Source organism: Limulus polyphemus, unplaced genomic scaffold, assembly GCF_000517525.1.
Source record: "Limulus polyphemus unplaced genomic scaffold, Limulus_polyphemus-2.1.2 Scaffold1036, whole genome shotgun sequence".
In the NCBI taxonomy this organism is placed as follows: domain Eukaryota; kingdom Metazoa; phylum Arthropoda; class Merostomata; order Xiphosura; family Limulidae; genus Limulus; species Limulus polyphemus.
Window position 1 is genome coordinate 244,822 of NW_013666646.1, and position 14,206 is coordinate 259,027.

At 32.9% G+C, this 14,206-nt stretch overlaps 1 protein-coding gene across 1 annotated transcript in view; it reads right to left on the minus strand.

Annotated features, from left to right (window-relative positions):
* LOC106461811 (X-linked retinitis pigmentosa GTPase regulator-like) overlaps positions 1 to 14,206 on the minus strand; it is a 150,846-nt gene that overhangs the window by 92,597 nt on the left and 44,043 nt on the right. Inside the window, exons 7-9 of the mRNA XM_022388887.1 lie at positions 10,313 to 10,471; positions 2,189 to 2,347; positions 1,642 to 1,775 (exon numbers count right to left, since the gene is read on the minus strand). Coding sequence (XP_022244595.1) covers positions 1,642 to 1,775; positions 2,189 to 2,347; positions 10,313 to 10,471 — 452 coding nt within the window. The remainder of the gene's footprint in view (positions 1 to 1,641; positions 1,776 to 2,188; positions 2,348 to 10,312; positions 10,472 to 14,206) is intronic.

The following is a 14,206-nucleotide window of genomic DNA, read 5'->3' on the forward strand; positions in this document are numbered from 1 at the left end:
TTTTCCTCCAATTGCTGTTGTCTCTTTTCTTGTTTCTTTTCTCATTCTTGTATTGCTGCCATCAAATCTGCTAAGTCGTAGTTTGATTTGCTACTTCCTATTCCATCTTTTATTTTTCTATATCCCACTCTCTGACACCAATTTGTTGAGTATCTGCTCGTTTGTTAATTTCCGGTATAAATTCTTTCCGAGGAACTTCAGTGATACAAGTCCTTTCTTAATTAAAACTAGTTTATTCTTTCTCCATACAACTTTGTAATACACTTAACAACTTTTATAACACACTCTATAAATCACAATGATTCACACACTTTACTTACAGTGCCTACTGTTCGCTTGACTCAATTATCTCTATTTTCAATCTATCTGTATATCTATCTCTTCTTTTATTTGCCAGGCTTATATACTAAATAAAAGGGCATCCCAAACAAACTAGGAAATTCAAGATCATTTGAGAAACTCCTCACACACGCCACCAGTGCCAATGTGCCAGCAGCATCACGTGACTTCAGCTGTCGTAACAATACTATTCTTTAGAGTATTTTTGTTTTAGATAGCTTTACTGACTTAAAACCATTTGTTTAACGTCAGTGAGCACTTTTAATGTAGAAATTAACTACACATGTTTTGCATCAATAATGATAGACTGAAAGGTGAGAAACATACAAGAAAAAAATAGTTTAAAATATTTTTCAAACAAGTGAAGAGTTTTTTTATTTTTCTCTTGATAATGCTATCTGGAGTGTATTAAGCATGCTTTTTATTTCTCTGATCAAATTTTGATTACAACTAATTCTATAAACAACATCTTAACCACTACTGTGTTTGTTATACCTCAGCCAGCTGGACAAACCGTGGCATTGGAAAAAAGGCTTCATTGGCACTAGATATAGTGGGTATGGCATGATTGACATATTGTTATAAATTCTTCTTTACTTTCACTCCTAAGTTCTTAAAATTATTTTTATTAACCACAAGTTTCTTAACACAAAACAAAGTTGTGATGAAAGTGAAACTCCAAAATGTTGTTAAATACATATATTTTTCCTGAGTCATAATTAAGGTTGGATCCATGAAAAAATTAAGTTTGATACAAATCAACAGTACTTTGGTTTATGATACATAAATTATGCCTAAATCCATTTTTGAATAGTTAAAATATTGCTAATGTAACACACACACACCTGTTTTTACATAGTCAAAAGTTTTTTCCAACACAAATCTTATTCATAGAAACATTAGTTTCACATTCTAAAAAGATAAAAAAGTATTTATGATACATAAATTATGCCTAAATCCACATTAGTTTCACACTCTAAAAAGATAAAAATGTATTTATGATACATAAATTATGCCTAAATCCATTTCTTTTATGTACAGAACTTGAATAGTTAAAATATTGCTAATGTAACACACACACCTGTTTTTACATGGTCAAAAGTTTTTTTCCAACACTTAAATCTTATTCATAGAAACATTAGTTTCACATTCTAAAAAGATAAAAATGTATATGTAATTATATCTACTTATGAATTTGTTTGTCTGCAATTTTAATGAACAAAGAGACATCCCAATCACTGATTACATGAACATATCCAAAGTCAAGTGTTCTTTAAAATACATTTCTTTCTTAAATCTTACCTGTTGCACCTGGAAACCAAAGAATCTTGTTACCAAAGTAGGAAAAAACTGATTAGATAAAGCTTCTGAGTCTCCTTCTACCAAACCAAGTTTACCATGACGACCATCACCACACACATAGAACTGACCAGTCTCTGTTTGGAATAAATAAATTATTACTGGGATTCCACTGTAAACAACAATAATTTGATAATAAATATAAATTTACAGTAAAAAATACCCAATAAATATGATGTGAAATAACTATAAAAACATTAGAATTTTCAAATACCAATACTTATCATTAATTATTAATGTCATGCATAAAAGAAATGAGTTTTGAGTATCAGTATGATACAACAAAACAACATATAGGAATTTATTGAATTTCAATTAGTTTATGGAACATTCTTATACTTCTTGTCTATATTAAAACTTTTAATATTGTATATTATACATTTTTTCATCAACTTTCTTGATAACAGAACTTTCACATGTCATCAGCACCCAACTTATAAAAATGCAAAACTTCATCAGTAATGTTGGTCTAAAAGATATGCATACAAACCTGTTAGGAAAGCAGTGTGATTTTCACCACTACTAGCCCGGGCAATCTTAAGTCCTTCTAGCCCTCTAACTGGCTGTGGTGTTGGAGCATCAAGAACTTTGGTACCTAAACCAAGCTGCCCATTGTTTCCATCTCCAAAACTGTAGGGACGGCCATCAGCTGGAAAGTGTTTAATTAAAGAATAGCATCTAACTTTATTCCAAAATTGTTTAATTTCTTCATTATACACTACAAATTCCAAAAAACAAAGAAATACATGTTACTTTTATTATGTATGTGACTTTAGATAATTATCATCTGTGCATGACTAGTATTATATGTTATCCAGTAAAGTAATACAGTGCTTACTAATATTCATATTTGACATCAACTTTACACAGGTCTACACATTAAGATCTGTATGTGTTTCTGTATGACTAGTACTATATATTAACCAGTGAAGTATAAATTACCTGTTGATACTAATGTGTGACTTCAGCTTTACTTTAGCTGTTAAGGTTTGTTTGTTTGTAATTAAGCACAATTGGCTATCTGTGTTCTGCCCACCATGGGTATCGAAATCCAGTTTCTAGTGTTGTAAGTCCAAAGACATGTCGCTGTGCCACTGGGGGGCTGCTGTTAAGGAGACATTACTTATTCATAACTGTGACTATGATCATTATTATAAGCTATTTAGTAAAATATATATTACTTTTAAATATTGATGTGTGGCTACAACTTTATACAACTTCCACTTCATATTGAATACTTAATGGCTTACCTTAAATGTCTATCTTATACTTCATCATTTACTTGCGTTATCTAATGGAGTATATTACCTGTTATATTAGGAGTACTTTGCATCTTAAATTACCAATTTGAGCATATATTACATGATATATTTAGGGAAAATGTCTACTTCATATTATTTGTAAACATGTATATCTTCTTTGTGTCAACTAACAGAGTATAAATTACATAGTATTATGCCTTTTCAAACTTATAAGTCATTTAATTAAGGATATAATGTTTGTTTAAAAGCTTGTTGTTGCTACTACAATACACAACAGAACTAACATCAAGAGTGCATATCAGCACACTAAGCTTAAACTCTTATGTAATACTCCAGAGGATAAAGGTTTGTGTAAGGCTTTCAAGTTATTGCAATGTACAGCCTTATGAGCACCATGTATTAGTGGATGCATGCCTTACATTAGAAGTGCAGACATGCATGTCCATACTGAACATCATTCCATGATGTATGTATTTTAAACTTTGAAGGAGTTCACTATTATATTGAAATAAAAAGTAGAGTACTGAACATATAAAGCTATATGCTTGTTGTTTCTAGGTTTAAAAATGGTATATTTGGGATTTGCACTAGTTAAAATGTGTATTATAATGCACCAGTAATTTCTAAGAGCATAAGATAGATATTTTAATGTAGAAGTTTTCAAAATTTTTCATTTTGTGCATTTCCTCATAAACGTGTCATGAAGAAAGTTGTTAAATTATTATAATTTTAGCTACTTTTGATCTTTGTCATTCCCTTAGAGATGACAGTTGATGTGCCCATGGAAGATACAGCTGTAAAGCTGCAACAATGTGCACGGAGATCGACTGCAGCGTCTTCCAATGATAGATCAGATGATATCTGAAGGTCACAACTTCTCTTATGCTTGAATGGAAAGCTTGTGGCTAGTGCTAGTTGTTCTGGGCAAGACTGTCATTACGAAGGCAACTCAGTAACATAAAATTTGGATAATGTGGAACATCATTTTAAGTGAGTCAATGAGTTTGGAAATAAGTCTTGAATCAATCTGATCAATTCACAACTCCAGCAAAGGTAACTGTCCAGCATTTAACATGACTATACATATGGTGTTTGTGTTTGAATAATGATTGTTTTCATTGAGTGTCACATTTTCTTTCCAGTCCATTAATTTCTTATCATAGACTCAGATAGTTTAATGGATTTTATCATTACTTCACAGTTTAGCTTGCCAAACCTCCCATTATAAAATGGACCTACATCATTTATTATTTCAGTTTACCTGAAAATACCACAGTGTACAAGGACAAGCACATAAGTGTTTTACTATCATTAATAATTGCAACACTTGATCTCTCTCTTAAGTTGTAATCATTTAACTAAATTGGATGTCCTTTTATCAATAATTTATAGTTTTCATATAAATGTATTACATATCACATACATGAACTACAGACGTATGCAATATATTTATTGTATCTAGAGTATATTTTTCTTTCATTTATGTTAAGGTTAAGCATTTATTGAAATTGTATTGTATTAAGAAATTGTATTGTAAATTGTGTTGAGCCTTGCTTTTGAATTTCACTGTAGACATGCAAATGGGGCAATAATGTTGATGAGATATCTACGTAGATTCTTGGAGTCACTATCAAAGCTTGAATGTGGTTAGTGAATATGGAGCTAAGGTGATGCATCAATGTCGTTTTTGGAGAAAAAAGTAAAAAATGCTAAGAAAAACAAAAACATGGTAAAAACCTTTTCAGCTTTGAAAATCTAACATAAGAAGTGTGTTACTCTCCTCTTTTTTATGTCCTTTAATTTTCATGATAAATAAAAATTGACTGTAGACATAACCAATTGATAATTTTATCATGTTTATCTTTAACTTTGATTATATTATACAAGAATAATTGTTTGATGTAGATTTATTCTTAAAATTGTCTTTGTCTTAGTATGTTAATTTATTTTATGCTATTTTACACTCAAGACACAAAATCCCATTATTTTGTAGACCACAAAAGTTATTATTTTCCTATATTGAAAATGTATGTCCGATAGGTACTTCTCTCCACTCACAAGATTAGCTATTCTCGTCCAGTGCTGCCCTCTATATGCGAATTTTTTCTTTATGCATGTCACAAGCCTTCTGCTCCCCCTACTGGAATAGAATGATTCCAACATGTCTCTCATGTAAATCATCATGCATCACTTCTCCACCACTACGAGCATGATGTACTCACATGATGCATGTGACCCCATCTATACGCCTCTACCAAGCTATCACCTCGAGGTTTCGCAGAAGATGTAAGCACTGGAGGAAAGAGGGGAGGAAGGGTGGGAAGTACCTGTTGGTAATACATTTTCAGTATAGGAAAATTATAACTTCTGATCTGGTACTTCCCTCTGCTCACAAGATTAACTAGAATCCAACATTTATTACGTGGCAGGATCAGTGCAAGGGAATGACAGAAGTACCCCCCAATAAGCATCTGATGGATACCCCTGGAAATGAGAGAGTCAGATCTAAAGATCTGATGAGGAGAACCACTACTGAACCAGGTATACTCTTCGCCCATCTGTGAAATGTGTAGTAGATAAGGACAGAAAAAGAGAGGAGCCATCCAAGTGGGAGAGAACTGTGGCAGGATAGCAGTCCTAACCATGTAAATATATATGTAACTAAATTACTCAAAGTATAAAAGTGGGTAAAACAATGCATGTGCCCCTAGGTGTAGAGTGGTTAGGGCACGACAAACTGTACTTGGAAAGTCAATTTTATGTAAAACCCATGCTACTGGGAACCAACACACATGTGGGGGTAGGATGAAGATCCTACCGTCTTCACCTCAAGTTCAAGAGACCTAGAACCACTTTGAGTCCTGAGCATGACAAGTGTTAGTTTTGATCCAGTATCGAAAGGATGTCTATATGATATAAATCAACTCCCCCAACAGAGAAACTGACCAAACCCATCTGAAAAGCAGAATAAGATACAGAGAGGGATAACAAAAAGGACAGAACCTGAACAATCTTATTTACAAATGAATAGTGGGATTGACTGTCATATTATAATGCCCCCACGGCTGAAAAGGCGAGCATGTTTGGTGGGACAGGGATTTGAACCAGCGATCCTCAGGTTGTGATTCAAGCACCCTAATCACTTAGCTATGCCGGGCCAGGCTGTTACATAACCACTCGCAAAAATTATCAGTTTTCAGTGGCATCACATTGTTTAAGAAACTCCAACAATGTAAAAATGTAATTCTAATAAATACTATTCTACTACAACATGAGATTAACTGTGGTTATGAGATGACTTGCTGATTTGCATATTAAAAATGGTTTAAATATAACTTATCAACTTTATGTACATCAACACACACACATGTCTACATATTTGTAATACACGATGTCACCATTTAGTGGTAACTGTGGTAGCCATGACAGCAAAAACCAATATTAATTGCTCTTCCTATGCTCTGGAACACATGTATGATTTTCAGGTGCCACTTCTTTGGTAAGCACAACATCAACTTCAAGGATATTGTGAAGATAAAATAATCATAGTAAAATATCAGAACAAATGATCATTCCTATCACAATTCCCCATCTAGATTACATTTTTAGTTTTAAATTAAAACTTATATAGATACATACACAAAGAATCTAATGTCGTAGAAGCAATAAGGGTCACACAAAAATTTCATCATCACAGAACAGCATCCTGTCTGAGTTTTCCATGCCAGTACTGGCATTTAAGAGTAAGAAAACCCAAGACATCAGGAAAAAACAAAAAATAACTGATTAAATCTAGCAAAATGAAACATTTTTTCAAGACTTGTATTGTTCATGTCAATTTCTTATGTTATGATAAGCCAAAATTCCCTTATTACACTTAATACTGACTGATATAGACCTACTAGACCCACAGACACAACCCAGCACTGCAATGCAGCACATTCGCTAAAGTACAAGATCACTCATAAAGTTTCTTCATGCAAACTTACACTAACACTCACTTGAGTGCTTGGAAAACATAAATTTTATTGGTGCATCTAAGTTAGCAGACGTCATTGACAATTGGGATACTCAATGTTTATGTTCTAGGATTTTTTATGATGACATAAGTTGTCCTAGCTGTCTTTTAGTATTGTACAATGTGTAATGCAGAATCACTACTTAACTCACTATACTGATCAATTATTTATAAAATTCTGAGAAGAAAATTAATGGAATTATTCATTGAGTTTGATTTTGGTTTATAGGCCGTAATGGCCAGAGCTTCTTGAACTCTAAGACTGTTCAACAGAAGCACAGAACAGAATATGAAACTGGTCTGTTAGAACGACACAATAATATTCATCTTGAGCATCTTGAATATACATAAGTTGTTGTAAAAGTGATGGTGTTCTGCACATGAAGCTTTGAATCAATAAATTTGTAAGGTGTAGTACGTCAAATGAGATGTTATGGCAAAATATAGCAGAATGAAAGTTCAAGTCATTGAGTATGGCTATGGCAATCTTCGGCAGCATGTAAACAACTTGGATCTAACTTGATTGTTCCATATCTTGTGTTGACAGCCCTGTGAGTTACATTTTTCACGTGATACATGCTGAGATTAATTTGCTTAACAAGTATTTTGGATGGTCAGTTAATTAATCATGGGAATGATAACACTTAATTTCCAAACTATATGGTAGAGAAACATTAGTGTAAGGTGCAGTAATTGTTCATTATTTTCAAAACGAGACCAAAAACTCGAGCACTTTCAAATAGTTGAATATTCTTCTTCAGGAGAATAAAATAATTGTTCAGTTTCTGAACAAGGGTCTTTCTCTGCCACACATTCCTATGGACACAGCAGTATATCTGAACTGTGTGTGGAGGGCCATACATTAGATCTACTAAGAGCTGTACTTGTCATACCAACATCAGAAAACTTGAAAAACAACCAGCCAACTGTTACTCAGTTGTGCAATCATGAGGTAAGGTAGGTTGTCTTTCAGTTGGTTCGCTCAGGATTTGTAAACTTAAGATGCACCTGCTTGACAGTCTGTTCTACCCATTTTGCTAAACCATAAGGTTGAAGATGATATAGTGAAATATGTGTTTTTACCACCTCCAACACAAGTGATTGTTAAAGTTAGTTCCTGTTCTGTATGGATCCCTTGACGTGCTCCACTGTTCAACCAAAACATTCAGCAGAATACTGCATTACAGTGTTCACTAAAGGATAGGCTTTGGTACATTTGATGAAGTAATCAAACATGCTAAGAATATACCATTACTTTTACCAGTTTCAGGGTGAGGTACACAGGGTAACTATCTGATATGCCTGGTTCTCCATTGGTGAGTAAACACATGAGTATCTTAAAATATAACACTGAGGTTTAATTATCTTTTAACAAGAACCAAAAATTACTAATTCATAGCTAGTGAAAAACCATAGCTGAGGGAATTTGATCTACAGTGTATGTGGGTGGAAATTGTAAGATGTATATTTCTTTATATAGAATAGAACATTATTGAAGCTTTATACTAATTATATTTTCGTAGAAAATGGATGGAGTATATAACTATTTTCTTAATGGATCACTCAATGCTTGTTGAAAAAATAGCTAGAGAATTTGAATAAAGATTTATTTCATGGAAAATAAACGTTTTAAGAATCTATTGAACATCAATTCTTCCTTGCTCATTTCAGTAATGTATTAAACTGTGTGATGCATACATTACCTTCTAGTTCCATTTCTATGTAGACTTTTAGAGACAGTATAGACACTGCTTACAGTAAACAAACCATGCACTTTTATAAAGATATACTATTGTGTGGTGTTAGATAAAGTTCGATTATTAATCAATATATAATAACACAAAAAATCTAATGGAGATGCTTTAATGGATGCAGCAGTATATAACTCATAGAATAAGTATGATAACAATGACATGTTTTAGCTAAACATATATAGGTCTTTCATTACTATATTTTCAAGCTCTCAAAGTGTTTTGCACCTATTTCAAGTCCTTCCAAATCTTAAGGCAAAGATTACACTGATGATACTAAATGTACTGATTATTAGGGCAGACAAAATCAATGACAAATGTTTTAGGTTATGGCAGAGATCATAAGTAGAAGGTTGTAAATAAGGAATATAAAAATAAACATTCAGATCAATGAATTGAACAAATATATTACAAACTATTAATAATGTATTATAAAATGGATGTTATGATGCATAATGCCTTAGTAAATTGCTCTTGATCTGGTAAATAATAACTCTTGAACTCTGAATCACTTATTTTGCTTTACTGGCTATTGACGCATTCAGTTGTAGATAGATATGTATGTGGTGGTGTTGGACATAATTTTCATTGAGCAAGATTTTGACAGGCACATGCTCGAAAATGAATTCCAGTCTTGCAATGTGATTTAATGAAATATTTACACGGTTATTGGTTTACATATGTTAACTTATGGAATTTGATCTAGAATAGTTCACATACACATTTTGCTTCTTGTAAAGATTTGCTATCCTTTACTGAAATTAGTTTACCTGTTTCCATATTTCACAACTGTTATACAGTTAAAATGCATTGTTATTCACAAGGGTCAAAATTTGTTTTTACTTTGAACATGCACAATTTGTTAAGTTGTAAAATACTGTATGATAATGGTGTTGTTATAGATTGAGGTTTGAATTATATCTGAGAATTCTTCATTATTTTACTAGAAATATAAAAGTTTTCAGAGATAAGACTAAAACTAAGCAAATCTCTCATAAAATGTAATTTTTTTAAGGACCAAACGATCCTTTGTCATAGTTATTTTATGTAAATGACATATTGACTTGATAATAAATATACACAAAATAAAGAAATAATTACATTATTTGGCTAATGATATTATATTTTAATGAGAAATACTGTAACATTTTATAATCTGAAGTGCCTGCAGTGAACCATTTTTCTTCAAAAATCTGCTAAAGAATTATTATTTTTACATCTTGGTTAGTAATACCTGATACACATCTAAAAGAATCTGTAGAATGTTAACAAACACCATATAGAACACACAAGCAGGGCTTACCACAAGTTCATGAATTATGAGTTAGCTGGAGCACAAGAGGACACTTCTTAATACAGATGTACAACACAGCATCTAGATCACTTGTCTTTACCTGCATAGAGAGCCATGTGAACCTAGCATGTACTTGGAATTTTTTCATTGAGACCATGTGCACAGAACCATGATGTTAGATCTGTCTCATACTGAATAAGTTACTCAGTGGAGAAGAGATTATCTATTAGGAATTATTATCTGTGTATATGGTTTCTGTTATAAGTTACAAAATTTGGCAAAATACTACCTGTTAATGCCAAAGTGTGATTTCCACCACAGGATACCCAAACTACTTTTCCTTGAATTCCTGATACTGATTGTGGTCTAGTGTTCTTTTTGAGAAGCGTCTCAGGTAATCCAAGTTTACCTCCTACTCCTTCACCAAAAGTGTAAAGTTTACCATCCTCTGTAAGAAAGAATTATAAAAGTCTCCATTAACATTATATCTAAAACAATTTACGTGTTTTAAATTACCACTCTTGCTAGTCCTCTTCAATATCTTCACCACGGATCTTGCCTGTTTTAACAGTCTCACCATATGCTGTATTAGCTTTTGTCAACAAGATGCTAGTGTACAGTAAAAGCTCTAGCAAAACTGAAACTGAAAGCAAGATCCATCCCTTTTTTAGCAGCAGAAGTAAATGGTGCAATGACACACAAATGGTCATCAATCTTGCCAAAGCCACAGCCATGTTCCACAATTTAAACATCTGACATGAAGATGAATATAAATCATTACCATCCTTCATGGGAACTGCCATCCCTCTAAAAGAAATACTGAAATACCTGGGGGTAGCTTTTGACAAACTACTCAACACAATAACCAGAGCTACCAAATGCACTGAAAGTTACATCAGGAAACAGAACTAAAGAAGATCACAAGCTTATGGTCTATCAAAATATTATCTGCTCCTTCTTAGATTATGCAATACCAATGATCTGTATGAGTGCTACACAGCTAGATAATATTGAAAAGATAGAAAATACCTGTTTATGATTGGTCAAGGGACAAACTTCAGCCAATTCCATCAAAGCTCTATTACAACTCACAAGCCTCAGCATCTTTGCTTACAAGCACTTACAAGCAAAATTCTTCACTAAGGCCTTGCAGTGTAATGACAATGCATTCCATTATCAAGCCATTTCCCTATTCAAATGAGACATTCCAGTTCCAAACAAGTAAAGGCACCTCAGGAAATAGTCACTGGTGCAATAAAAGCTCCACTGAGATACTTCACCATGTGGAATAAATATCTGTGCTACTGTGATGTTTTAAAATTGGTCTAAATATAAGATGTAGAGACTGGGCAGAGGATGATGAATGAAAAGCCTGTCAGCACCTATTTAAAGACCATAGTAAACATTCACCTGTAATCATAGCCACAGTTAGCAAGAGAGCTGTTTGTGCATTAGATGTCTTGTGCATAAGTCCGATGAAGCATTCAAGCTTCACAGGGATGGAGCTCGAAGCCATATAACAAGCTCTCCTCTGAATTGATGAAAGCAATGAACTGCACACAGACAGTGTCACCAATATAATATTTCTGATTGACTCACAGACATTAATGCATACAATTAAGAATGGCTGGTCCACAGATAAAGAGCAGAAAGCAACAAAACTGCATGATAAGACTACCACCCTGATATATACATCAGACCATGCACAGGTAATGCTAATTTTGGAAGCTGACCAACTCACAGGAAAAGTCTCTCTATAAAATCCAAAAAAAACTGGCAGTATATCAACCCTCTCTGCACTAGTAAGGTAAAAGTGCAACATCCAGAAGAAATGAGACTACTGGAAAAAACAAAAAATTACCATATGGTGTAGCTAGAAAAAACAAAACAGAATCCAATCAGAAGGCCACTGGTAACATAAGTAACGGAACTCTCTTCTAGGTCCAGTGAGGCAGCCAAACCTCTTATGAGGTGTCAGCACCTGTCAGCATAGCCCCTGGGATTGTCAACTAATATTAAACTAAACTTGATAATATATTAATGATTTGTGGAAAAAATAACATATTACTAAAAAGTGTGATTCAGTGCAAAAACTGTGGGTAAATATAATGGTAATCAAAAGGTTAAAGATATTTTCTGATAACAGAACTAAAATTTTAAAGGGATATCATCTAATTATAATACCAATATGAAAAAATTAATATCAAACATTAATATTATACTGAATTAAGAAAAATGAAGACATTATCACAACCTAGTAAGAATGGATAAACATTAATTCCGAAATGATCCACTTAACTCTCTCTCTCTAGACACAGTAGATGTTTATTGTGCGCCTGTTGTTGAGATTTTGCCTTTAAAAACCTCCCACCCAAATCGTGTTTTAACGTGAACTGCACTAGTATATGATGTAATCATCATGCAGCAATGGCCTGCAACCAATAGGAGGGTGACACATCCTCCATGCAGAGTAGATCCACATAAGCACTTGCACTTAAAATTAACTTCATACTTAAATTTGGCACTACCATTAACAGATGTGTTTATATTTGTTCTTCAATTTTGAATGATTTTGAGTGTCATTTGTGATTGGTTTGGTTTAGTAATATATCATAGTCACTGTTATTTTGACTATTTCTTCTTTCAGTGAATGCCCATTCTTCACTTTTGATTTTCATGAGATTTATAACACCATTGCTCACTTTTGCACATTTCTGAACAGTGGAAACTACAAGCTGTGTTATGGTTACCTTTCACATTGTCTTTCGACTCTACAAACAGAAATTATTCTATACGCTTGCTCATACTTGAAGCAGTTTTATGCATCAACTGGTTTCTGTACATTTCTCTACTTCAATTTGTAGGCCTGTAATCTATTTGTTCTTTTCAGGCCATGAGCCTTTCTTCCAAGGTTCTCCTAATTTCATGGACCTTTACATAGAAGTTGACATTTTCAAGCAATTCTACACAACCAATTCTCATGTCTCTGCAGTTTTGTCCTCCAAAGGTTCTAGATCTTTTCATGAAGCTGACATTTTATCTGGAATGAGACTAGTTAATATTCTTTACTAAGACTGTTTGCATAACTCGAGATACTATACAACATAATGCCTCAAAACTCCTCACAGTTTAATACCAAACTTATTAATATAAATTCATGAAAAGTAGTTCAATAAAATTTTCAGTGTGAGTCAACAAACATGAGGACATGGCCTTTCACCTGTGACCCATCTGGAAAGGGTTAGAGGATGAAAATTGGCAGTAACATTTTCCACAAACAAAGGACCTGCAGCAGCCATAAATATGATAGAAGTTGTGGAATATAATTCCAATTTTAATATTATACATTACTCAATTTCTTAATTTAAAAGTAAATATTTAAAAAACTCAGTTAAACATCGGTTTTTATGTGTCATGTGGTATGTTGAAAGCAGAACTGGTTCAAATTAGATTTTTGTGATGTCAAAATACTAAATATATAGTTTTGTATGAATTAGGAACTGAAATTACCAATATTTACGAGTTTTAATATAAAATAAGAACATCTTATCTTTTCTATTTGCTAAGATATTGCTCATATAATAAATCAAACACAATGGCACCCCACCCATCTTTTTTCCATTTTTGAAAACACTCCCTCATATGCACTTACTTCTATATATGACATGAATAACCAATCGAAAGCTCAGAATTCCCCCTAGTGGCTTTCTCAGCCATCTTACTACGTTTGGATGCCACTTCTTTCTTTCTTTCAAACCAAGATTTCAAGGAGGTAGGTTGTGTTTTTAGTCTGCTCGAAATTTCGTGGTTTTTTAGACTGAAATACAGCTTAGTTACTAAGCTTGATAAATTATAGTGTAATGATTTGTGATTTTTTGGTTATTCAACTGTATACATCAAACATAAAAAAAAATATTTTGTTTCATATCCTCCATGTGCAAAATTTTAAAAGGCTTAGCAACATATGTCAAGCAGCAACCCAGTACAAAGGTTGTAACTAGAAGAGTCAATTGTTTGCTTTACTTCTTTAATTACTGTTATAAGTTTTAAGAAAAATAAGTTTCAGAACTTATATCTAAATAGCAATAATCTATATAAATATATAATCAATAATAATTGAAATGTGACTGTATTTTACAAAATATTAGTCTACTAAAACACAGCTAAGGTAGGTCACTTTGTA